Raw genomic sequence first — 26,982 nt, forward strand, 5'->3', positions numbered from 1 at the left:
CAGCTCCAAAGAGTAAGCTTCTGTCAAAGTCAGACTCCTGATGTGCTTGGAGTTGATTATTACTAGGAAAATTCCATTCAGAGAGTGGGCTTCATGCTCCATGGAAGCTATGCAGAGTAAAAGAGAACACCATGATGGCGGTCTGCAGCCAGGAGCTGGTCAGTGGTTTCTTCCCCACCACAAGACTGTCTACACAGGAAGGAAGCCCCCCTCCTCCTGGGTGCACAGAATAGAGTGTTGGGGTCAGTGACCCAGACACTGTGTGTGGTCCTCTCAACCCATGCTCTCTATGGCTGCTCAAACATGTGACCTAGCACTTGGTCATGGCCAAGGCCATGACTGTCTGTGTTGAAGCTGCCTCACAGTCTCAGAATAGCAGAGCAGCAGGTAATAAACATTCCAACAGGTGAGGAGTGGACCTGGCCCCCAAAAGGCAGAGGCATCTATGGAAGCTGGGCTCATTGGGAACCATACCCTAGGGGACCATATTCTGTCACCTGGAGTATGAACCCCATGTCAGGCAGGGTATGGTGGGTCCCAGGCACAAGATACTGTGAATTTCAGTATGTGGTCAAGGTTTGGGAGGGAGGTAGAGTGTGTGTCCAGGGAGGTTACTCTGCACCCTTTCACTTCATGCCAGGCTCCCATGGACAGGCAGAGAGACCTGGCAGATGTCGGGGGACCTCCCTTTCTGTTCTGTGAGCCTCAGGCTACAGACAAGAGAGGTAGCTGCATCCCATCCCCTGCTCTTCCAGAGGGCACTAATTTCATGGACAAGTGGCTAAATGACCTCATGACTGGTAAGTATTTGACTGAGAGCAGAATCATCATTGGTTGGCATCTGCCTGCATCTTCAGAAATTCAGGCTGCCAGTTGCCTTCCTTGCACCTGGCCATCAACCTGGTTGGTTCATTGCCCCCAGCCCAAGAGGCATGATTATGGAGGGCTCATGTCTCAAAGGAGTCTTGACAATTGTGATAAATGTTCAGTAATCCATTTCTCTGGCCCCTTTGTTTTGCTGACACTGTTTCATAACTACTAAAAGAACAGCATTGGGGGTGCAGCCTACAGAGTTCAATACCAAAAGTATACACTGCCAGAGAATAGCAGAGTGAAGACAGATTCGTGACTATTGGCAATTGAAGAGAGCTGCTGGGGTAACTGTCAAAACTGCCTCCCCAACACAAGGGCAGCTGGATTGTAACTGGAGAGACCTATTCCACCCATGTGGGGAAGACTGGTCCTCACCTCTAGAGGGAGACACTTTCCTGCTCTCCTGGAATCACATTATAGATCATGCTGCATTGTGCACTGTGCATCAAAACTGGTGGATTAGGTGGCTCATCTCTTTGAGTACCCACAATCCATGCTTGAGTGCATTTTGTGTCTTCCTCTAGCAAACCTTTCTGAAGCCTGTGTTTTAAAAATATAGTGGAAGCTGGACATGGTGGTGCACACGTGTAATCCCAGAACTCAAGAGGCTGAGTCAGGATTCTTGAAAGTTTGAGACCAACCTAGGCTGCACAGTGAGCTCAAGTCTAGCCTGAACTGCAAAGTGAAACCTTCTTTCAAAAAGACAAACCCAAACTAAACAAATGGTGGATTAGAACCCTTCTGAGTAGAGAACTTGATATTATAATGTGTGCATAGCTTTTTTCAGTTTAACTTCTCTCTCTCTCTCTCTCTCTCTCTCTCTCTCGCTCTCTCTCTCTCTCTCTCACTGGGGACTGAATTCATGGCCTTACGAGTCTTGCTTCCTTCCTTGCTCTTTCTATCTGTCTCTTGTCTGTCTCTCTGTCTCTCTGTCTCTCTCTCTGTCTCTCTGTCTCTCTCTCTCTCTCTCTCTCTCTCTCTCTCTCTCTCTCTCTATCTGTCTGTCTGTCTCTCTCTCTCTTTTTTTGAGTCTCCATATTCTTCAGCCTAGGCTTGAACTTCTGATGTTCCATTCTCAGATTCCTACAGTATGGGAATTGCAGTGTGCATAACTATGCGAGTTTCAAAGGGTGATTGTAACAAGCACTGTTTACACTAGATGACTCACAAGGGTGTGTGTGTGTGCTGTTTTGTTTGGTTTAATGTAATTTCTCATTTTTTGTTTTTGTTTTTTTGGTAGCATGGATCAAACTAGCAACCTTGCATTTTCTAGGCAGGTGCTGAACCTGCTGAGTGAAGTCCTCAGCCTAAAGCAGTGACTTCTATGGTTCTCATTACCTTGAGGATGTCGTCTGAAATAAGTAAACAATTTCAAGGCGTGTTTGCAATTACTAGTAGTATTTTCCTTAACCCTCACCTTCCCAAAGAATGAATGCTTAACCCTATCCCCTCCTGCATAGCAGCTAACTGATTTGGGAATGTCCCCTCCTGGGCCACCAGTAAACTGGGAGGGTTGGAGGTTGTTCTTGACTGAATTGTCCATTGAAGCAACTTCATCCTGTTTGGTCATTGTTACCAAGTGCCTGCAAGAACTGTCATACCTCAGACACAGTGAACAAACCCAACTGCCCTTTGACCTGATTCATGTCACTGATGACTAACAAAATCCAAAACCCTGGTGAGTACACCTTTTGAGAGGTGACTAAGTTTCATTCATTCTTCCCTGGCATCGTTTCCTAAGCCCTGGGGTGAAATTTGCCTCATTTCCATACTGCCCCTGTGCCACACAGGTCACTGAATGTCTCAGCTGTCCTGACCTGGACTGGTACATGGTTCTCCAAGCAGCAGATGTGCAGTTCCCCTGCCTGCTGCTCTGACCACCGTCTGATGGGCATCATTCCTGGGCTCAAATTCCAGGGCAATAGCATATCTTGGCTTCACTTTCACACATGGCAGCCATGTAACTGGGAATGTGGCCTCCCTTACTCCCTGAGCCTGAGGGTAGTTACTTGAAATGGTACTATGGCACAGTAAGCTGAAGCACAGGATCAGTGCCAGGTAGCATGGAAAAATCCAGGCCCCTCTGTGTGGCACCATGTGGGAGCTGAGCACCATGAGGGAGGGCACAAAACAAGGGCAGGAGCAGGTGCTGTAGAAACCGCAGTGGTGGGCAGCCCTTCTCTGATGTAATACATGAAAGAGATCCAAACAAGAGCTCAACAAGTTCAATGCTATATAAGAGATATATAAAACCTCTAAGATATTAAAATTATATGCACAGACTGAACAAAAGAGAGGTTTGGAATTTCAGATCTTGAAGACAAAATTGCAGCTAGTTGTCATGAAAACAGTGCTATCTTAAAAATTAGCAAGAGACTATGAGAAATCAATCCAACAGGTACAAAATGCATCAAAGAAGAATTGCATGACATTGATTGAGGTCAATGAGAAATCTGGAGACAACACAAATACCATAAAAAGCTTCAAAAATAATGGAAGAAAACTTCCCAAGCATGAATAAAGAATTTTCCATACAAATAAGTGAAGTATAGAACTCCAAACTGACATAACCAAAATAAAACTACGCCTAGATATATGATATTCAAGATTCCAGAAATACAGCACAAGGACACATTATAAAATGCGGTTAGGGAGAAGTCACAGATCACTTATAATTGAAAGCACATCAAATTCTTAGCACTCTTTGTTGTAGCTTGGCATAACTGACGTCGTCTAGACCCTGCTTTTACCTAGAGCCCTATATTTAAACCAAGAGAATAGAAAATTACTCAGAGTACAATTCCTGTCAGAAAAGCAGAATGAGCTTCACCACCTGGAGAAAAATTACCCTGCTCAATGAAAGAAACACGATACAGGTGTCAACTAAAAATTAATGTAAGATTCTTAGCTTGATGGTTTCCAATAGGATGTCACTTTGTGGTTCTCTGTTTAAAAGATTTGTAAGTTCAGCCACTCATTTGGACTCAGAAATTGGCAGATAATTTATATGAGTGGTCATGAGTTCTATTAATCAAATTCCAAATTTATCAATTTGTATGCTTTGATTCCTTTATTTTTGTTCATGAACCTACCCCAGTCTTCTCACCACAAATACCCAAGTAAAGAAAAAAGGTGTAGCTGAAACAGAAGAAGTCCTGAAAGTTGGACAGAAGTACAAGTCCTGAAAGGAAAGAACATCCAATCTAGATTGATGTATCCTACAAAACTTTCAAAATTAATGGAAACATAAGATACTCCCATGACAAAGAACAACTGTACAAATATATGACTGAAAAACTGACCCTAGCAAAAGTAATGAATGTTATACTAGAGAGAGGTAAAAATGGCCACAATTCCAAGAAAAACACAGAAACAACCAGGCAGGACAAGTAATTAAACAGAGGAGAAAAGCAGAGGATCAACAGCAGAACAATATTACAATAAAGACAAATCAATACGTTAATGGTCGCATCAACCAAAAGAAATAGATGGGTGAAATGGATCAAGAAACAATATACAAAAATAAGCTGTATACAGAAAACATGTTTAATTCAAAGAAATTCAGAGATTGAAAGACAAAGGACAGAAAACAATCTTCCATGAAACAGAGGCCCAGAAAATAGCAGGACTAGCTATGCTCTTTGTAGACAATATGAACTTCAAACCAAAAAGGACCAAAAAGATAAAGAGCCTCACTACATACATGTTAATTGAAAGTTTGTAAAAGGATAAGATAACAATCATAAATATGTGTGCATCTAATACAAGAGCACCCAATATTATAAGGCAGTTTTTAAAAGACATGAAAATAATGCAACAAAGAAAAACACAATTGACCCAAGAGACTTCAATATCCCACTATCACAAATAGATGAACTAGACTAATAATCAGCAAAGAAATATGCCAAATAATCAATGGGTCACAGATGAAATAAAGGAAGAAACTGGAAAATACCTATAACACAACAAGAATTCAGATGCAAACCTTGGTTCTCATGGTATTCTAACGTAAACAGTTCAAAGAGGGAATTTATAGTACTCAAATCTCACATCAAGAAATAGAAAGAGCATACATAAAGATCTACTGTTTTACCTCACACTTCCAGAAAAAAATGGCATGAGAAACCCAAAGTCAATAAAAGGGAGGAAACTATAATGATCAGAGAAGAAAGTAATGTAGTGCAGAACATAAAACAATAAAAGATTTAATGAATCAAAGAATTGGTTCATTGTAAGAATAAACAAAATGGATAAGTCCTTAGCCAACCATATCAAAAGAAGAAAAGAACCACTCAAAACCATTCATTGAGGAATGAAAACAGTAAGATACCTACAGGTCGTGTGAAAATTAAGAAGATCATCAGTATCTATTTCAAAAACTTATACTTCCCTAGGTTGGATAATATAGCAATGAATCAATTCCTAGATACATATGAATAGCCAAAGCTGACTCAAGAAGATATAAAAATTCTACATTATGGAGTATCTGTTAATGAGACTGAAGATCTAATTAAATTTTATCAGGCACTGCCTGGGTGGTGCATGCCTTTAACCCCAGAACTTGGGAGGCTGAGGTAGAAGCATTGTTGTGAATTAGAAACTAAAGAGGGCTACAATGTGAGCTCAAGGCCACTCCAGTGCATAATAAGACCCTCTGCAAAACACATTAAAATGAAGCAAAACAATGACAGCAAAAAGGCAATTGACCAACATATAGAAGTCTAGGTCTTCATGGATTTACTGCTGAATTTTACAAGAAATGTATAGAAAACTGAAAGACTCTTTAATGAAATTGAAAGAGAAGCAGTTCTCCCTATCTCTTTCCTGGAGGCCAGCATTACACTGATACTAATACCTGAGAAAGACACAACCACAAAAAGAAAACTATAAACAAGTTTCCCTACTGAACATAGATACAAAAATCCTTAATAAGATACTAGCAAAGTGAATGTAGCAAATCATCAAGAAGATTCTAAAATCTGATCAACTTGGATTCATCCCAGGAAGGCAGGGATGTTTCAGTACATGCAAATCAATAAATTTAAATGTCCTATCAGCACAGGCAAAAGCAAAGGTCACATGGTGATCATCTCAATAAATGCAGAATAAGCTTTTGATAAAATCAAGCACTGATTTGTAATAAAATCCTGCAGTATGTAACAGTAGAGAGCCCTTATCTCAATCTGATAAAGTAGGAAAGACAAAAACATACCCAGCATCATACAAAATGGTGAAAAACTAAAAACTTTCACACTACAATTAAGAACAATAAAAGCATGATTCCTATCACCACTCCTATTCAATAAAGATCTGGAAACATTAGGCAGATCAATTAGACATAAGAGACAGATAAGAATAATCACATACCAGAAAGTAGGTAAACTGTCATTATTCCCAGATGACATGATATTCCTATGTAGATGTCAATTACTCCACCAAAAGAATTCTAGACTTAACCAAATTCAATAATGTAACTGAACACAAAGTTGACAATCGAAAATCAAGAGCATTCCTGTACACAATCAACTCACTAAGAGAGAAGTTACAAAACCACACCCTTTACAATAGCCTCCAAGAAAATGAAATAGTTGTAATGAACCTAACAAAGAATGTCAAGGGCTTACATATTGAAAATACAGTACTTAGTAAAAGGATACTGAAGAGATTATCAGAAAATGGAAAGATATCCCTTGCCCAAACTGTGCATTGTTTTTTACTGTTTATGATTTCTTTTGATGTACAAATATTATTTAGTAAGATGGGGTCCCAGTGGTTGATTCTTTGAAGTTGATTCTTCAAAATTTGTGTTTTGTTCATGAAGCCTCATTAGTGTTTCTGTTGTAATATTTATATCTCCAAGCTAGTTTGACTTTTGTCTATTTCATAGGGATAGGCATGGACCCAGTTTAAGTCTTCAGTATGGGGAAAGTCATTTTCTTCAGCATTATTGAAGAGGCTATCTCTCTTGCAGTGAACATATTTGGCTCCTTTATCAAAGACAAGGTAGCAGACTGTGTTTGTAGTTGTGTCTCCATCTTCTAGTCTCTTTGATAGATTATCAGGTCTGTTTTTCTGCCAGTACTCTAGTGATTTTGTGACAGTAGCTTTCTAGTATTATAGCAAGTGAAGAACTGTAATGCTTCCTGACTTACCTTTGTTGGCCAGGAATGTCTTTAGTATTCTAGATCTTATCTATTTCCAAATGAATTTTAGAAAATTTTTCTCTATATTTGTGAGCTAAACTAATAGTATTTGGATGGGCATTGCATTAAATCTGTATAAGAGTTTGAAATATGATTTTTTTGAGTTTTCGATATCCTTAAAGTTAGTCCTACTTGCTTTTATGTTCACCTGATGTATCCTAAAATGTATGATCCTAAGAGTTTCAAACTATGGAGTTCTTCTTCTCAAGGATATCAACAATAATAGATATTTTCCCTATTTGTTTCAGACAGAGTTTCCCTATGCAGTTCAGGCTGACTGTGGACTGACACCTTAGTCCAGTAAATTCACAGTGATTATCTTACCTCAGCATTCCAAGTCCTGGGATTACAGGTGTGCGCCTAACACCTGAAAGAATTCCTGGTGTTATTTGAAAGATGAGGAAATAGTCATGAGATACACATGTACTCATTAACTGTCATTTCCCTAAAGGAAAAGTCTCCAAATTAACTCATAATACCACTGGAGTGTAGGGAATTAGAAGATGTGTTTCTATATTTTATGGGCTGGGGATAACAGACTACACTACTGAAAAAAGAAGAGATATCACAGCTAGGAATATGTGTCAAATATGAGTACCAATATTATGAACTCAGAGAGTATTCATGGAAGATGAAGAAAAAGACCAGTGAAAAATATTGAGAGACCTGGTGATGTTAGCCTTTTATGACTCTAGATCAGGCTTTATTATAATGCTGAGCATAACAAATATTGGAATAGTCAAATATTATGTGCGTTTTTACCTAGAAAATATTAAGGCTTGGCACTGTATCCTAGCTATGTTGTAGCTTGGCATAAATCATGCCATCTTGAGCCCTACATTTAACTAGTGCCTTGTATTTGACCCAGGAAAATTGAAAATCACTCAGTGTATAAGTCCAATAAGAAAAGCAAAATGAGCTGTAGCCAAAGAAAAAAATTTAACCTGCTCAAAAAAAAAAAAAAAAAAAAAAAAAAAAAAACAGGATACAGGTGTCAGACAAAAATTAACATGAGATTCTAGCTACATTGTTTCCAATCGAATGTTCTTTGTGATTCAACTCTTTTAAAAACTCTTAACTTCCATTCCAGGACCACTTGTTTAGATTTTGAAATGGGGGAGGTGAGTCTGTATAGAAGTGGTTCTGAGCACAGCTATTTATATTCCAAATTTACTCTTTGGCTTCTTGGATTCCTATATTGTTGTTCGCAAATGGGATCTCAAGCTCCAGAAAGGTTTATTGACCCAAACAAGTACCTGGATTAACTACAGTGTCACCTTAAGGAAAGAGTAATAGTGAAAAGGAGAGAATAAAAAAGACAAACACCATGTGTTATGATACCCACCTCTTTACCCAGCATTTAAGAGGCTGAAACAGGAGAAAGGCCATGTATTCAAGGACAGACTACCTTACATAGTGAGTGCAAGGTCAGCCAGAACTAAAAGTGGGACTATGTGTTTAAAAACAAAAAAGAAAAATGAAAAATATAAAAAACTGAGGAACAGAGAAAGATGATTAAAAGAAAACAAAAATAGTGGAGCTGAATGAAAGTTGACTTAACTAAAATGGGAATTATGGAATGATGTGGCAGAGGAAAGCTGGTCATGAAGTGGCACCCAGGAGGCAGTGAAAAATACAGTTATAAATGGGAACTTTTGTGCTATATCACAATAGTGGCCTCCTTCCTCCAATACATCTGCACTTTACTAGACAGGAGGTCCAAAAGCTCATGGGAATGTCAAACTCAGAGCAAACAAACAGGTTGAAATCAAGGCTTTGAATCATGGCCTTTAGCACATGTTTCATATTCAAATTAAAATAGGAGAAATATAATCCTACCCTATTTGATGGCAAATGCAGCAAGTTGGTTGGCTCACAACATTGAAGAATGAAGTCACAAATCAAAAGAAGTTCAAAAAGTTTTCTTAGAAAAAAAGACAGAATAGCCCTGCCTTTGCATGAGTGGTCTTCAATGTTTAGGCCACAGATCTATTGTCAGGGGTCATTTATACAGCAAAGTCAGAATATGAGTACAGTGTGGGTCTCAAACTACAATCAACCTATAAGCTTATAGGTGCTTAACTAATATTATTCAGAAGGGTAACAAGGCACTGAAAAGATATGCAGAAAGAGCCAAGGCATTTTGTGGGAATGAAAGTCCAGTTGTTCTGATCATTGAGTATGGTAATAGATGGACTTCCTGGGGAAGGTGGTGGTAACTGTAGTACATTTCAAGCTATTGTTTGTTATAGCAGAGCTCTAACCATTGCGCCTTATTTCTGTTCTTTTTGTGCTGCACTGCCTCCTCTTTCCTCTTTCCCCCTTCCCCTTCCTATCCATCTAGGTTAAGATTCAATTTCCTGAAAGTCCATAAAAGCTTTAGGTTTCAGTTTCTTGTAACCCCCTTCCCTACCTGGTGGTCTATAACAAAATGTGTTTTTCTTTAGAAAATGCTTAACTTCAAGGAAAGTTCAGGAAGTTCTGTAAAGCCCAGATGCTATTGCTGTCAGTGATTACAACATTCCTGTGGTTTTCAGCTTTAAAAGCCTCTTCCCACAACTGTGAGGAGCACAGTCTTTGGGTAGATCCTAAGGAGACTGTGCCCCCAAGCCTGGAAATAAAGCCTTTGCTCCCCAAATTTTAATTTCTTGCTTCTTTGGATTTTATTCTGGGGTCTGAGCTATCACATTTGGGGGCTTTTCTGGGATGGGAACAAGACCCCAAACTCAATTCTGAACATTTGAAAGTAAGTACTCTGGAGGGTTTGTTTGGGCCATGGTCACTTTGTATTTTTGTACTTTTAGAGGGGATGCCCTCAATTTGGGGTGCAGGGAGCTCCTGAGTCCGGAGTCAGTTGGCTTTGGGGAGTACTCCGTCCGTTTGTGACTCTGCCTCAGGTAGCGAACTGCACCATTGACTAGTTCAGTAAATCCCTCCAGAAATACAGAATTGATTGACTTTTTGAGCAAAGGCCATTTTATTTGCTGCAGTGTGTCATGTCTTTTATGTTTGGCTTTGTGTCTATGTGGTCTAATTGTCCTTTTAGTCACCTGACTCTGACAGAACATTTTCTCCTAGGAACCACTTCTGCAAGCCCAAAGCCAACCAGAGCAATTTTAACCATTCTCTTGGTTTCATTAATAATTGTTCTTTTCCTTCTGACCCTGTCTTTGTCTCTTAAATTTCCTGACAGGAAAAGTAAACCAGCGGCATTGCCAGCCATGGGTCATCGGTCATCGGTGTTTTTCCAGTGCTCCCCTCAGCCTTGTGCTTGATCACTTCAAATAATTTAAGTGATGAGCTGAGAGATATGGGGAAAAGGTTCATAAGGGCAGATTAACAACTTTTGTCACACAGGAGTGGCCACTGGGGAGCCAAGGGATCTGGCCCCCTTCTGGATCTTTTGACCTGGGAACTGCACAGATTGTTCACCAGTATGTGTTTGGGCCCCCTTCTCATCCTGATCAAATTGTCTATATTCAGATTTGGATAGATATAATCTATGATGCCCCCTCATGGATTAAGCCCTCTCAGGATGGAGTTCTAGCAGGCCTCAAACTGAAGACAAAGGCAGAAGAGGCGGCACCTGGACCCAATGCACCTCCAGTATGGCCTCCAAGTGAGGACCCTTCTGACACACTAGACATTCTTCCCTTGCCCCCTCCCCTGTACCCTGCCCCTGGACCCCACCCTGACTGCACCACAGCATCTTATCCAAACCCGCTGCCACTCATGGCAGGAAGGACCTCCAGAAATATCCCGAAGCAGCACCACTGTACTCTTTGCAGGAAGTCCCCACCCCCAAGAGGGGGCTCCATGTTTGTGTACACCTCCTTGTCTTTCTCTGACCTCTAACTGGAAAGCTCAAAACCCCCCTTTCTCAAAGGACCCAGAACTCTGATTAACCTTATAGAATCTGTTTTCTCTACCCATCGCCCCACTTGGGACGACAGTTAGCAGATCCTGCACATTCTTTTTATGACCGAGGAAAGAATGTGTATCTACATTGTAGGACAAAAGGGAGTTTGGGATCTGGGTGGATCTCCACCTGCTGATCAGCAGAGACTTGAACACCTATTCCCTTCCTCTCGACATGAATGAGACCCCAACACGGATGGAGGTAAGAAGGCTCTTGATGATTATCACCTGAGGCCCCGAGACACACTTTGTGCCACTGTTAACAAGTGTACCAATCTGTCTCCAGTGAGTGAGGTAAGACAGTTATCCAATGAGTCTCCTGTTATGTTCTTGGAGCGCCTCCTAGATGCCTATAGATTACGTACTCCAATTTATCCAATGGCATCTGAAAACACTCAAGTGATTAACATTGCTTTTGTGTCTCAGTCGGACCCCCATGTTAGGAAAAAGTTACAGAAACTTGAGGGATTTGAAGGGATGCCCTTCATCCAGCTAATAGAGATAGCACAGAAGGTTTTCAACAACAGGGAGACCCTACAAGAAGCCACAAATAAAAAGATGACTAAAGGTTTGGAATTGCTTGGTGAGAAAGAAGCTAAAAGATTGACTAGCATTGGGAAAAAGGAGGTTAAAGGCCAGCGGCCTCCTTTAGATAAAGAACAATGTGCATATTGCAAAGAGATGGGACATTGGCATGAAGATGGCCCAAAGTTAAAGGCAAGCTAGAAAAAGAGGCAAAGGCCCTGTTGTCTCAACAATGAGGAGGTCAGGATCGACACCACCCCCCAAGCCCTGGATAACTCTTCAAGTGGGAGGGCAACTGGTGGACTTCCTGGTCAATACAGGAGCCACCTATTCTGTGCTGACCCGACCTTTAGGAAAGCTAACCAAGAGTTCAGTCAATGTAATCAGAGCTGCAGGGAGATGAATATCGTACCCAAAAGTGACAGCTAGTATGGCTTGACCTGGACATAAACTGGTCCCAACATGATTTTCTATGGGTTCCTGACTGTCCAGACCCTCTCTTGGGATGAAACCTCCTCCATAAATTGCAAGTGCATATTGACTTCATTACACATGAGCCAAGACTAAAACTGGGGGTGGATACAACTCTGGACTCAGAAGGCATCAGAGGGCTAGCTCTTGTCCCAGAAGAAGAAAATTACCGCCTACTGGGAAATTTGTCAGGTGTACCTGTGCCATTAAAAACTGACTTAGAATTAAAATTATTAAGCAAATGGAAGCAGGAAATCCCAGAAGTTTGGGCTGAAACCAATCCCTAAGGGCTAGCAATTAACCAGCTGCCCCTTGTGGTGGAGCGCCTACCCTAGGGATGCCCCATTTACAATACCCATTAAGCCTACAAAGGGATCAAAGCTTGAAAAGGGATCAAAGTCCACATTCAGAGATTAAGAGAAAATGGTATCTTGATTCCTTGTGTCTCTCCATGGAATACACCTCTACTTCCAGTCCAGAAGCCAGGGACAAATGACTATGGTCCTGTACAGGATCTCCAAGAGGTCAATAGATGAGTATTGACTCTACACCCAATGGTGCCTAACCCTTATACTCTTCTTAGCCTCCTCAATCCAGAGAATACCTGGTACTCTGTTTTGGACCTCAAGGGTGTGTTCTTCACTCTGCCCCTCGCACCAGTGAGACAACTCCCATTTGCCTTTGAGTGGACTGACCCAGATTCAGAGTGAAGGAACAGCTGACCTGGACTCGCTTACCTCAGGGCTTTAATAACTCGCCCACCTGATAAAAATGAAAAAGACAAAAAAAAAAAAAAAAAAACACCAAAAAGCAAAACCAACAAACAAAGGGGCTGGGGATTTAGCTCAGCGGCATAAGCACCTGCCTTGCAAGCAGGCGGTTGTGAGTTTGATCCTTGGTACCGATAAAAATTAAAAAGACAACAAAACAAAACAAAAACAAAAAAGAACTCGCCAACCCTTTTTGATGAGGCACTAGCCAGAGATCTTTTGAGATTTAGGGAAGAACATCCCGAGATGGTGCTCTTCTAGTATGTGGATGACTTGTTGGTAGCCTCCTCTTCATTAGAGACATGTCGAGAGGCAACCGAGGAACTGTTAAAGACTTTGGGGTGATTAGGCTATAACATCTCAGCTAAGAAGGCCCAGTTGTGGCACCAGACTGTGATTCACCTGGGCCACAAGTTACAAGAAGGAAAAAGAACTTTGTCTAGAGAAAGAGTCCAAGCCATATTACAGATACCAACTCTAGAAACTAAGAAACAAGTACGCAAGTTTCTGGGAGCTATCAGGTACTGTAGGCTGTAGATTCTAAATTTCATTGAAATGGCTCACCCACTGTATGACTCTCTTAAGGGAGAGACCCAAAAGCCATTAGACTGGACCAAAGAATGTAAGCAGGCCTTCTAATAGCTCAAACAGGCCCTGACCGAGGCTCCAGCCCTGGGACAACCTAATGTTACCAAGCCATTTACCTTGTTCATAGATGAGATCATAGACATTGTAAAAAGAGTCTTGACTCAAGACATTGGCCCTTGGAAAAGGCCTATAGCCTACCTCTCTAAGAGACTCGATCAGCAGCAGGAGGGTGGCCCCCATGCCTAAGAATCCTAGCCACTGTGGTGATGTTACTCAAGGAGGCTAAAAAACTCACTTTTATACAAAAGATTTCTGTGGTGACCTCCCACAGTTTAGAGACTCTTATCAAAACCCCTCCTAAAAAATGGCTCTCAAACGCTAGAATTTTACACTATCAGGCTCTGCTGCTAGACCCAGAGTCAGTAGATTTCAAAACTTCTGGAGCTTTAAACCCAGCCACCCTTATGCCCGATGATGACCCAGAGAGTCAAAATACACTTCTCCATGAGTGTGCTGACATCCTCGATCTACAACAGAACCTACGGGTTGATCTCACCAATCAGTGTTTGGGAGATGCCAACAACTATTTCATCAATGGGAGTAGCTTCATCCAGAATAGCAAATGAGCGGCTGGGGCAAGAGTGAACACCGAAAAGGAGGTACTCTGGGTTAAGATCTATTGTACTGGGTATGATCCTGGAGTTAATATTAACATTCTATATAAACCACCAAGAAAAGATCTTGTATTTCAATACAAAAGGGAACGCCGCCCAGTGGTGGTCCCTACTCCAATAAAGGTGCCAAAGTCCGTTCCAAGCCGATTCTGGAGGCACACTTCAATGGCCCCAGTGGCTGAAGCTCTTTGTAATGGAATTCTATATGATGCAAACCAACCCCAAGTAAAAATGTGCATGTGGAAAAAGAAAGGGGACCTCAAATATTGGATCAAAGTTGAGGTGCCTGGTCCAGATCAAACACCATTCCAACCTGCAACCACTAAGAGGCCACAAGAAACTGGCCCAGTGAAGTCTAGGCAGGAACTTACACCTTTGTTAATAACTGGTGCTGAGCCTGAAATCCCCATGCCACCCTCAATGATGGAGATATTCCAGCCCTTAGAAATAGTAGCTGAGCTAATTAATGGCTCCATTGACAGCGGTCTGACAATCCCATGTTGTCTATGTCTGTCCCCTGAGCCTCCCTTCTATAAGGGTTACATCACAGTCACCAGTAAACTAGCCTCCAGTGCCACCAGGTGTTATATATTTCTCCCTTAATCTCTGTGGAAAAGTACCAGTCTAGAGGGTTTAAATGGGACCTATATATATCACTGTAGCCACACGGCTCCTGAATATTTTGATCTCTCCCATTCCTATCACATTACAGGGTCTGGTAATAATACTCCCATAGTGGCCCCAGCCAGCAATTGGTGGGCTTGTACTTTGGGATGGTGCCCCTGTATTGCTTCAAGAAAGTTTGCTATTGGCCAGAATGAAGTTTGTGTGCTGACCCAGATCCTGCCTAGAATTTACTGGCATTCTGAAGAAGAAGAAAATAGGTTCCTCATCTCTACCTACCACCAAAGAGAAAAGAGAAGTCCAGTTCTTCCTATTATGGCTGGAATCAGTATATTCTCAGTCCTCGGGCTGGGAGCTGCCTCCCTGGGAGTTAGTATGCACCATTACAACATGTTATCGCAACGAGTAGATGAAGGAATGAAAGAAAATCACAATGACATTGAGGCCTTAGAAAGCTCAGTCGGCATATTAGCTGAAGTAGCTCTCCAAAATCATAGAAGGCTAGACCTCCTACTAGCCGAAAAAGGAGAATTGCATTTGGCATTAGTGGAACAATGCTGCCTGTGTGCTAATAAGTCTGGGATAGTAAAACAAAATTTGGTCAAACTCCAGAAATGTCTACAGGGAAGAGAAAAACTAAGACAAGGAACTCCAAAGTGGATGGAACAAATCTTCTCCCTCCCACCCTGGATGACTAGTATAATAGCGACGTTACCTGTGTTATAACTTGGGCCCCAGTATAAAATCCAAGGAGGCAAGAGACTGAAAATTTAGGTGGCAAAGGCTTTATTTCCAGGCCTGGCAACCAGTCTCCGGGAGCCAATTTGGAGACTGTCCCCCAGAGACTGAAGGGAGGACTTTAAAAACAGGCTGGAGGAAAAGGGGGGGGGGCAAAGAAACCTGCAGAGCCATCAAACTTGTTCACCCGAGTCTGGAAACTATATTGCTGTCCACTTAGCTCTGACAATCTCTGGAGTTCCTGGTGTTTCTCAAATTACTCCCATCCTACAGACTGACATTATCTCGGAGGGGCACATCTGCAGCAATATTTGGGGAAGAAAGTGGACAGTTAATTATCCCAGGACAGCTCGTTTTCACTAGTGGGTGTGAAGAGGTCAAGAGTTACAAGAAGCTGAAACTTAAGTTTTACAAAGATCTGATATGCAACTCATTTGATGCATACAGAGCAAAAGGAAAGCACCGATTGGGGTTTGGGCCATAGTATTTCCCGGTAATTTCTTTGAAGCTAAACAGTTCTTAAACTTTGGGGCAGGCTCATTTTATGACAGATCATCACCGGGTCAGGAGGAGGTCACTAGAAACCCAAATTCTTTATGGCCTAGATAGATAGGTGAGGGGAGAGGGAGGCAATAAGGCACCATACAGAACAGAAAATGGCGGTAATGTGTCAAGGTCAGGGTAAAGGGTTAAACTCATACACAAATCTCTCTGCACACAACAAGGTTACTTTAAACAAATGTAAATTAATGGGCCATTCTAGTTTTCTTTAGCTCTTTAGCGGAGAATAGAGGCACCTAACAGTGATTAACAACCCTTGTTAGCTTGTTTTAGCACAACTTCTGTAGTTTGTAGAGGGCAACAATGGTTAACATATCAATTAGGGGAGATTCTTGCAATTCTTTACAGAGGAGAGTGTTGCTCAACATATCAATTAGGTCACTTAACATATCAGTTAGGGAAAAAGGATAAAAAAACATTTAGTAAGCCACTTTACAGGTTTGCTATAATACACATATAACGAAGCTATTTTCTTAGAGTACAACACCTTGTCCTCTTGTTATGATTCTAGTATTAGTTACTCTTGGCCCCTGCATAATCAATAAGCTGACTATCTATATCAGATATCAGATGCAAAACATAAAATTAATGATGGTTAGACAGCAAACATACGAACATGTTCCCAGAGGCCCTTAAGTAATAATAAAATAATAAGGCCAAGGATATGGCCTATGTTACAACATCAGAGGGGAATTTTATAGCCTAGCTCTAGCCATTGTGCATTATTTGTGTTCTGTATGTGCTGCACTGCCTTCCCCTTCACTTCCTTCCCCCTTCCTATCTATCTAGGTTAAGTTTCACTTTCCTGAAAGGCCATAAAAGCCTTAGGTTTCAGTTTCTTGTAACCCCCTCCCCTACCTGGTGGTCTATAATAAAATGTGTTGTTCTTTGGAAAAATGCTTAACTTCAAGGAAATTTCAGGAAGTTCTGTAAAGTGCAGATGCTATCTAACTGTCAGAAATTACAACACTTCTGCAATTTTCAGCCTTAAAAGCCTCTTCCCCCAGCTGTGAGGCACGTGGTCTTTGGGCTGATCCTAAGGAGACTGTGCCCCCAGGCCTGGAAATAAAGCTTTTGCTCCCCAAATTTTAATTTCTTGCTTTGTTGGATTTTATTCTGCAGTCTGAGCTATCATATTGTTTTTCTCTTTAAGAGGCATGTAGACATGGTTACTGCATCTTCACCTTCAGGTCTGGCTTTCTTCAGCTGTGCCTCTAGCAGTGATTGTTGTATTTAGTTTTTTACATTGATTCCTTTGAGGATCCCTTTCCTCTCTGACTGTATATCAATTTCTGTGTACCTTGGCCTCCAGTAGTAAAATCACAATACTATATGAATGAATAAAGTGATACTTACATATTTAATAAAATATTATTTAATAGGGGCCTGGGTTTTAGCTCAGCAGGCAGAAGTACCTGCCTGGCCAGTACCAGCTTGTTAGTTTGATCCCCAGTACCTAAAAACAGTGATTTATACTGCAATGAAAGAAAATAATTTCATTTGTGAGGATGTAGATGAACAAAATTTTCAATTAAATCTGTCAATGACAAATTAAACAGTAATAATAGTCGTATTTAGAATCTAAGGCTGTTCAGGCTGGGTATTGAACTCAGTGGTACAAGCACCAGCCAGGCAAGCACAAGGTCATTGTGATAACTCGGACCCCACAATAATATTTAAGGAAGCAAGAAATTAAAATTTAGGGAATAAAGGCTTTATTTTAGGCCAGGCCTGGTGACACAGTCTCCAGGCAAATTTGCAGTCTGCGCACCTCCCAGCTAAAAGGCAGGGCTTTTATCTTGTAAAACCGCAAACAGCTGCTGGTCTCACAATGTAAGGATGGGGGCTGGGGTGCACTACAGAACAAGATCATGGCGATTACATTGGGAAGAACAAAGTTCAGGTAACAAGCAGATTTTCCTGCAAACAAGCAAGATTTCCTGTAAACAGGAATCAATTTTGTTTCCTTCAGCAGAGAATAGAAAAGTCTAGTAGCAGTTACCAACCTTTGTTAGCTTATTTTAGCACCACATCTGTTATTTGTAGAGGGCAGCAATGGTTAACATATCAATTAGGTAAGATTTTATAATTCTTTACAGAGGAGAGCATTGATTAACATATCAGTTTGGTCACCCAGATGGAGAAGGAATACATATATATGGTATGGCCATGTTACAGGTAATTTGCTATAACACAAATATAATGAAGCTATTTTTTCTAGAGTATAACAGTCATGAGTTCAATCCCTGGTACCGAAAAATTTTTCTACAATTCTAAACCATGTAGTTATATGAGCATAATTATTGAAATTGATAGTTGTTCATTCAACAGCTCAATTTTTCTTTTGCGATCTACAAAATATCCACAGATAACATGGTAAGTATAGTGAAGATATACTGTCCTTTATACTATGGGTATTTGCTGAGAGTGGCTTTTAGTTTTTATTTTTCCACATACTTGAAAGCTGAAAATGTTTGGTGATGCTAGGTAGAGAAACTGTGATAATTATTTTTTCATTTTAATCATATATTTCACTATATCCATTAAGTACATTTTATTTTCTACAATTACGATAAGTGAAGTTGACAAATGATTCTTAATTTTATGGGCAGCTGAGTTAGTTAGAAATATAAGCAATCAGACAGTGATATAGGGGAATGAAACTCCTGAACTACTATGTTGGGTATGAGTTTAGGTTCTCTAAAATTGAAGAATGAATAATTAAGAACAATGGAAGTAAGAGCAGAATATATTTTTTGTGAGAAAGAAATTGAGAGGATTTTGCTCTAGATGGGATATTTCAGCACTGGGAGGTGGGACCACGGGTCTCTTTCCCCTCTGCTATGCAACTTACCTCTGGCATGAAAAGAGTCCTAATCAGCTATGTGCACAAAAGCAATGCCACCTTTAAGCACCACCCCAATGGAAAACTATATGTATGCCCCCACATGACATTTTTACTTTGTATTCTCTCTTTTACCACACCAAAAATCCTATCATTTGGTTCCCTGACGACTAAGGCACATTGAGTGACTCCTGGGAATCCCTCCCATTTTGAGTCCCTCTTCCTTAAAACCACCTCTTTCTTCCTCCAGGACAATTTACTTGCCACTGCTAATCTGCATACAACAGCAGCCTTACTCACTGAACATGGGTGAGACACCATCTGGGTTTTTTGTTGTTGTTGTTGTTGTTGTTTCTGTTCCTTAGCAAGCTTGTGACAGAAAATCCATCCTGCCATCCCCAAACAAGGTTACTAGTTTCCACACCCCTTAGGCCACATGGCTGGAGGTAACACTGAGATTTTTATGTGCTGAGATCCTGCCCTGCTCTCATGGTTACCTGCCAAGAAGAATGAGTGTTGGGATTTTGCCTGTCACACTTTCAAAATAGATTATGATCTCTTATGTTGTGTGTGACTGAGCACAGCTTCCACATTCCTTGGGGGAGCTACAGCTCTTAGTTCCTGAGGTGAAATTTTTCTCTCAGCTCCCTTATAATTCAGTCATGGGGACCACTTCCTGTCCTCCAGAAAACACACCTCTGTGGTGCCTGGTTCGTAACCTTGGTGCTTTTGGCCTCTAAAAGGCTACAACAACCAAAAAGCTAGTCTTTTATTTAGGCTTTTGTCAAAATGATCAAAAGTTGGCAAGAACCCTTCATCTTTAGGCCTTCTTCACTGTAAGGACGTGGTTTTCTCTCACTTTGTCTTCTGTGATGGCCCAAGTACTCCTGGCTCACTCTGCTCCACCAGGATTTCTCCCTTCCCCTCACTTATGATGTGGCTTCTGTCTTTACAGCTTCTCCCCATATCTCTCATACCAAATCCCCCTGCTTTCTCAGCCAAAGGTTTCTATGCCCCCTGCATTATCCTCTCCTCCTCCTTCACTCCCCAGGGTCTCCAATCCTCCCTCTAGGGTCTCCAATCCTCCCCCTAGGGTCTCCAATCTTTCCCCTATGGTCTCTAATCCTTCCCCTCGCATTTCTCACAAGGCTCTGACTTCTCAATCCCCCTGCCTTAGCCATCTGTCCCATCTGAGGTTTCATTTTCTCCTTCCCCTGCATCGCCATTTTCTCTGCCTGCCCACCATACTCAGTCTCTGGTATTGCAGACTTCTGGTAGGCCAAATGCTTGCCAGCACCCAAGTTGATTACATACATGCACCTGCTGGGCTCATCTCTACTGCTGTTTTGGGAACAGGGTGGACCTAAAGGGTTAAGTAATATTTGTGTTCCTTCTTTTTAACTTTCTGAGCTACCTCAGTTTAAACATCAATTAGGTTCCTTTTCTGGTATTCTTATTTCAAGACATATCTATTAATTGATCTATAAGAAGGTTCACTCTACTCTATTTATGATAGTTCAAGTTGGCCAAATATATTTGAGTGCATTCTAAATTTATAAGATGATTGTCAGTTTATATATCTGTTGTCGATTTGTCCAATTGTCTGCTCTGTTAGCAGCCTTTTCTTTTTATTTGAGCTCAACAACTTTTTCCTCAACATTTATATTTTCAGATCATGTAATAAAGGTTTATTTGGGTAACAGATTTAAAAGACATGCTTTCACCTAGGTTGCCAGCAGGTCAAAATGATGCTAAAATTGGTTAAACAAAATCCCTTGAGGTGAGGCAACATTAAACAGCACTCCAATTGATAAACAAGAAAGTGACCACCTGGGAACTTTTTTTAAAATTTGTTTTAATTTCAAAGAGATTAAAACAAAAGAGCAATTAACAAATGAGATTCGAGCACAACAGTTTAAGCAGCACAGTATTTCAACACAAGACAACCTGACATATCAGTAACTACCATAATGTCTCTTTCATTGAAGGAATTGAGTATATTTTCATACACAATTATATCAAACATAAAAAAATATTATAAAACTATCAAAGAGCATGAAAGTATTACAGATTATTCAGAACCAAATAACACAAAATGAACAATGGTTACTGTATTATCTCATTGTCCATAAATTTTTTGTTTATACTATCACAAATAATACAATCAATAAGATACAACAAGATAGAACCAATGGGAACAGAAGACTAAAACCATGTTAGCACTTCAAAACAAGATGATATTAAATCAGCACTAGCTATTATAATGTCTTGTTTTCTTCAAAATAGCTGTTCAAATAATCATAGATAATACAGTAACCATTGTTCATTTTGTGTTATTTGGTTCTGAATAAAATCAAACAACCCAGGATGAAACCATTCTGAGTAATGAATGGGAATATTATAAGGCTCCAAAGCAATGCAATGGGGAAGCATGATTACTACAAACTCTTTTGTACTCTTACCATTTCTCAAACTAGGGATACTATATGGTATTTACACATGGACAATCAGGTAACTTTAACCAGGTCAGGTTCACTGATTGTAGGTTCAAATAAACTCTATAGCCTCATGGGAGAAAGCTCAAGTAAAATTCACATTACAAAGACAATTCATTGTTGCTGATATGATGGTATATTCATACCTTCAAATATGTTTTGTCTCATATCTAGATGTCTTATGACTTTTTCTTTTGTTCCAGCCTGGTGATTTAGATCAGGCAAATACAAGATCACCAGTCAAATAAAAATTTTTAACAGAAATTTATGTAATGTAATAGTGAGCAGTCTAAAATATGTCACAGATTTCTGCAGTGCTCAAATGTTAAACACCCATGGTTAATAGAAAATAACACTTCCATTTAATGTTCTATTTTAAGTTTACTGCTTGTCCTGCACTGTATAGTGTTAATCTTCTGGATGTTAAACGGCTATAGTTAAGAGATAATTATAAATTCCCTTTGGATTCCTTGTGCTAGGATACACCAGATATTTTCTAGAGAAAATAACGTTACATCATGCAGGGGGCAACAGAACAATGAGACCAGGAGTGTGGCTGAGACTGGGGCAGCAGCCAGGTCAGAGTCAGTCCAAGCCCGTCTGTCAGCACTGGCTCAGCCCTTAGGATAGGGATGCATTTGCTTAGTGTTTTGTCTAGAGGCCTGACCCACAACAGGAGGTATCTGTCTCCCCCATGGTTGCAAAGTATCTGGGCTTTTGCATTGGCCATTTCTAGGACTTAGTCCTATCTCACTGCCTATATATTTCTAACTAACACAGCTGCCTATAACAACAGGGATGGGACTCAAAGGAGCAAGGGATAAATGCAGATTGCTTATAGGCTTGGAAGAGACAATCACCTCCTGCTCTGACAAAATCTCAAGACAAAAGCCAACAGAAATACAACCAAGTGCTAAGGACCAATAGTCCAAATAGTTCTCTATCACAGTGAAGAAGTCAAGACTCACCATCCCAACCCCCCTACAGGAAGAGTCCCTGCTGTTAAGCAAGCCCACTTATTATGGGACTTGCTTCCCCATTTGTTCCTAATTGAATCAATTTTACCTGAGCAACTGACCCTATTCGTTGAACACAGCTCTATCCCGCCTTATGCTCACCTTGCAAATTCCCATTCTTCCTCTCTTTTGACCCATCTAACCTCCTGTTATAACTCTAAATAAAGAGTCTTTGGCAACACACTCAGGACCCCTTCTGTCTCCTGGACAGAAGCTCCTTTTCTCTCAATAAATATATTCCATTCTTAAACTCCATCATTCTAAACATTATTCTTCTATTTTAGAAAACACAAACTCATACCAGACATATAGTAGGTCAGGAGTTTCACTCCCCTGTATCATTAATATGAGCCAAATTAACATTAAGTATCTTTACGATTTGTCTGAATGCTTTTCCCTTTTTCTGCAGTTTTAAGTCATCAATACAACTCACAGTAGTTGTATTCCTGGTAATGTATAAAGTTGTATACATTAGTCATTATAAATGTAAAATAATTGGTTTGAGTGTATAACTTAGCAAGAACTAGATATTGCCATGGCAGTAGGTTATCTCTTATAAAAGTGAAGGTTCACCTAAAATTGTTCAGAACAATTTCTACATTACTGGCTGCTTCAACAATTTTAAGATACATAAACTGTATTTTTGCCTTTTTCTAGAAAGTTTCTATTATGTTATTGAAAGAAGTCTGTACACCTGTAGGACCCTGTTTATATTTTGATGCTTTTCTGCATTGAAGTTTGTATGAAGATTTATTTTTATCTTAGGATGAATGTCACTGCATTGACACTGATGGAGTTAAGCCACAGTTTATTACATTAATTTCAATTAGATATTCATAGTATTGGTCATATGAATTACTGAGGAGGTACATAGATAAGAATCAGTACTGCTAGAATTTTCTTGTGCAATAGAGAAGCAGAATATAAGAAAAAGTAAAAGTGGTCTTTCTACTTAAGGAGTGTGAAGAGCCAAAAAAAAAAAAACCCCAAGGTTTTATTTATTTATTTTTTTGACTGACTATGGGGTTAGGGGTATGTGTGACTTTGCCTGGATGTGGAGATTGAAGCAGACATTTCTGTCAAGCAAGGAGCTGATTGGAATTTTCCTCAGGGGCCTGGGAAAGGAATGAGGAAGTTTTAATCAGGGAAAAAGTGGAATTGGCCATATGGTTAGCATCCCTGTTTGGGACTTCCACCATGCTGAACTACAACCAGGATGTCCTGTACTCATTCTAGGGCAAAACTGTTTCAAGTACATCCCTCAGTTTGAATGATGAGATAAAAATGAAGAATTTTTGTTATGTGTCTTACTCCAAGGCTGGAGGTAAACCATTCACAAGAAATATTTTGAGTCATAACCTTAATAAATTGTAGATACCATAACAAAAATTACAGATCAGTTCACTTTCAGAAAACAGAAGCAGCACTTAAATGCAGGCATCAAGGCCTTCAATGCAAGAATCCCTGAAGAGGTGAGATCAACATTAAGAAACACAAACTACTATTCATTTATCTGAGTTCAGTAAAGAGAAAAATTTATAATGGTGTTGCTACAGGGAAAAGAAACTCCTGATCTACTGTGTCCAGTATGAGTTTGTTTTCTTTAAAATTAAAGAATAAATTTTAGGAACAACAGAATTTAAGAGTAGAATTCATTTATTGGGAGAAAGAAAGCTGTCTGAGAGAGAGAAGGGGTCCTGAGTGGGTTGCCAAAGACTCTTTTCTAGGGACTTTTATAGAGTAAAATAATTTGGTGAGATGAGTTTAAGGTGGGAATACTTGGAACTCATAAGGCAGATGGGCATAAGATGGGACAGAAATATGGAAGCCAATAAAATTAATAGTTCAGGTGAAGTTGATTAAATTGGGAACAAATGGGGAATCCTGTCACACAGAAAGCAGGCATTCTTATGTAGTAGTGACTCTTTAATTAGGGGGTTCACAGGTGACTCAGGACTTCACCGGGATAATAGGAATTATTTAAAGTATCAGGCTTTAAGATAGGGATACATTTATTTGAATAGTGACTGATGATTTCCTCAGAGTGCTAGGGAAGTATTCTGAATGAATCCTTACAATATCAATGCATTTGCTTAATATTTTGTCCTGAAGTTTGACTCTTACCAGGAAGTATCTGGCTTCACCAGAGTTGCAAGGTATCTGGGCTTCTGCATGGGCTCCTTGGAGGACCTAGCCCTGTCTCAATGCCAACATTATTTGACTAACTCAGCTCAGTATTGTTTGGGAAACTGAATACAAACATCTTGTGCTCTGGGTGAATGTACTGGGGATGACAGTGTGCAATGTATTTGCCAGTGTTGTCCCTGATTGACATCTTTTGAAATTCAGTTTTACTTTTTCTTTTTATCCTTGAAATAAAATGGATCTGGAAATAAAAAGCCTGAGGTAAATCTCTTTGGTACAAGCACTCCTCTGTGGATATCAGCACTGAAGGAGACAGCCAGCTCCAGTCTATCATTTGGGATCCTCTCTTGCAGGGAGGGGTTCCTTTCCCTGTTTATTCTTGACTCAGAAGGAGGGCAGTAGAGAAAGACTCAATCAGTGATGAAGATGTGGGCTATGTGAACTGTCCAACCAGGTGGGCCATGACAGGTGGTCTCTTAGGTCTTTCTTGTATCAGGGCATTATTGACCCATTGTGAGCACAATACTGGAGCAGAATGTTTGCTGGATCTCATTTAGTCGTTTCAATGTCATGTGGCCTGACTAGAAAGGAACCTGGGAGATCTTCGAGCCACAGAATGGTGAGGTTGTGGATGGGAGCCAACAAATAGGGTGCAAAAGGCCTAAACCAGTTACAAGTGATTACAAGCAGTTTCAGTGTCTCAATCCTCAGGTATTTAGTTAACTTCAGCTCCTGAAGTCCTGCAGCATTGGCTGTGAGTCATCCATTGTGCATTTTGCCTCTTTCTGGTGGCAAGAGTGACACTAATCTTCTCTTTGACAGCAGCAGATTTCAGTATCAACTTTGAAATTCTCTGCTGCCTTGGCACCTCCACAAGCTCAGTGAGGGAAGGAGCTCAGGGACACCCTGACTCTGATGCATTTTGTAGGTGCTTCAAAAAGTAGTAAGGAAGGTCTCTGCTCTCATCGCTGTGAGAAGCAGGCCTGGAGGGTCTGATGTTTATAAATGTCTGTGATATAGGGCCTTATAGCCACAACTGCTCTCCTTAAACTTGTGCTTTGTTGTATTTAGAGTGATCTCCTAAATTTATATTATATTCTTGTGTTTCCATCCTCATCACAGGTGTTGGCAAAGGTATTGAGTACTCAAAGATGTGTAGTGATGTGCTTTGGTGGAGGAAGGCTTCCCAAACACCTGGTGAACTGCTGTGTATCATACAGAATAATGCAAAGAATTTTGAACATAATTATTTTAGGTGACACCTCTGCTCATGGACTGTTTGTGAGAACAGCCATGGATTTTTGAATTCTGAGAAAAATAAAGCAGATATGAAAGTGTTATGAAGGGGAGGGTAAAGTGTGCTTGCTAAGGACAAATTCCAGCATCACCTGCCTATTAAACTCTCATTGAAAATGCCAAAATTTATGCATTTGCATGGATACATGCATATGATATTCTTCTGAATGGAAAGGAATAGGGGTGTCATCTCTGAATTAACAGCTGACTTAACAGCTTGGCTGATAATACACATTGTTTACATATAGAAATGCTCTGCAATGGACTTTATTAAGTGGTGTAAAATAGAAGCCCTAAATAGAAGTTGTGCTGCAGGCATATCCATTATTAGGCATGAAGGTTTTTCTGTGTAGTGTAGATCAGAGCAGCATGGAAAGGATGTGCAAGTGATTGGCATGATACAGGGTGTCAATAGCAGGATTTACAACTGAGAAGATCTTTACCGAAAGTCAAGTAGTTCTTAGGGTAAGCATGAAGTTAAAGTTGACTTCTGATTTCTTACTTGAGATGAATAACACTAGCTCTGTCAATAATCAGTATTCCACATACATGTTAAAGCATGAATTCTCTGTTCCATAATTCAGATCCAAATTTGATTTTCTCTAATTGTGTGCCAGTGTCATGAAGTAGGAATTTGAATCCTTTTTTTTTTTTTTTTTTTTTTTTTTTTTTTTTTTTTTTTTGTATCAGGGATTGAACTCATTAGCTCATGCTTGCCAGGCGGGTGTTTATGCCACTGAGATAAATACCCAAACATGAATGTGTTTTCTGTATATTAAGGGAAGTATCAACGTTCTACATCAGAACATGTTGAAAGTTCTTGGAGTGTTACTATATTGTATGAATATAATTTTTAAAACAAACCAATGATGTTTTATGCAGTCAATTTTCAAGTTTCATTTTTTTGTGAGGTTTTGCAGTCAGGATCTTTCTCTCTATTTCAGACAGCTCTGTAACTGAGGCTGGCCTCAAACTGAAGGCAGTTCTCTTGCATTAACCTCACAAGATATATTTGTTATTTTTGAGTGAAAGTTGATCACTTGGTGGCATTGAGCTATAATTTGCAATGTGTGCCTTGTTTGAATGTTTATACATTATTTACATACACGGTTTTCCATTATCATTTGAGTTATTATTTATGTACCATATTTGATGTTACTTATGTTTTCTTGTATGAAACTAAATTCAAATTTCAAAATGCTGGTTAAGTAAATTAAGAACAAAGGGCTCAGTGACCTAA

General features: G+C 40.1%; 1 protein-coding gene across 1 annotated transcript in view; it reads left to right on the forward strand.

Annotated features, from left to right (window-relative positions):
* The first annotated feature begins 11,169 nt into the window (after nucleotides 1-11,169).
* Nucleotides 11,170-26,982, forward strand: part of LOC134474627 (zinc finger protein 14-like) — a 105,528-nt gene continuing 89,715 nt past the window's right edge. Inside the window, exons 1-2 of the mRNA XM_063243138.1 lie at nucleotides 11,170-11,196; nucleotides 11,421-11,577. Of these exons, the coding sequence (XP_063099208.1) occupies nucleotides 11,170-11,196; nucleotides 11,421-11,577 (184 nt within the window). The remainder of the gene's footprint in view (nucleotides 11,197-11,420; nucleotides 11,578-26,982) is intronic.

Source organism: Cavia porcellus, unplaced genomic scaffold, assembly GCF_034190915.1.
Source record: "Cavia porcellus strain 051 isolate PalLab524CR breed Dunkin Hartley unplaced genomic scaffold, mCavPor4.1 scaffold_34, whole genome shotgun sequence".
NCBI lineage: Eukaryota > Metazoa > Chordata > Mammalia > Rodentia > Caviidae > Cavia > Cavia porcellus.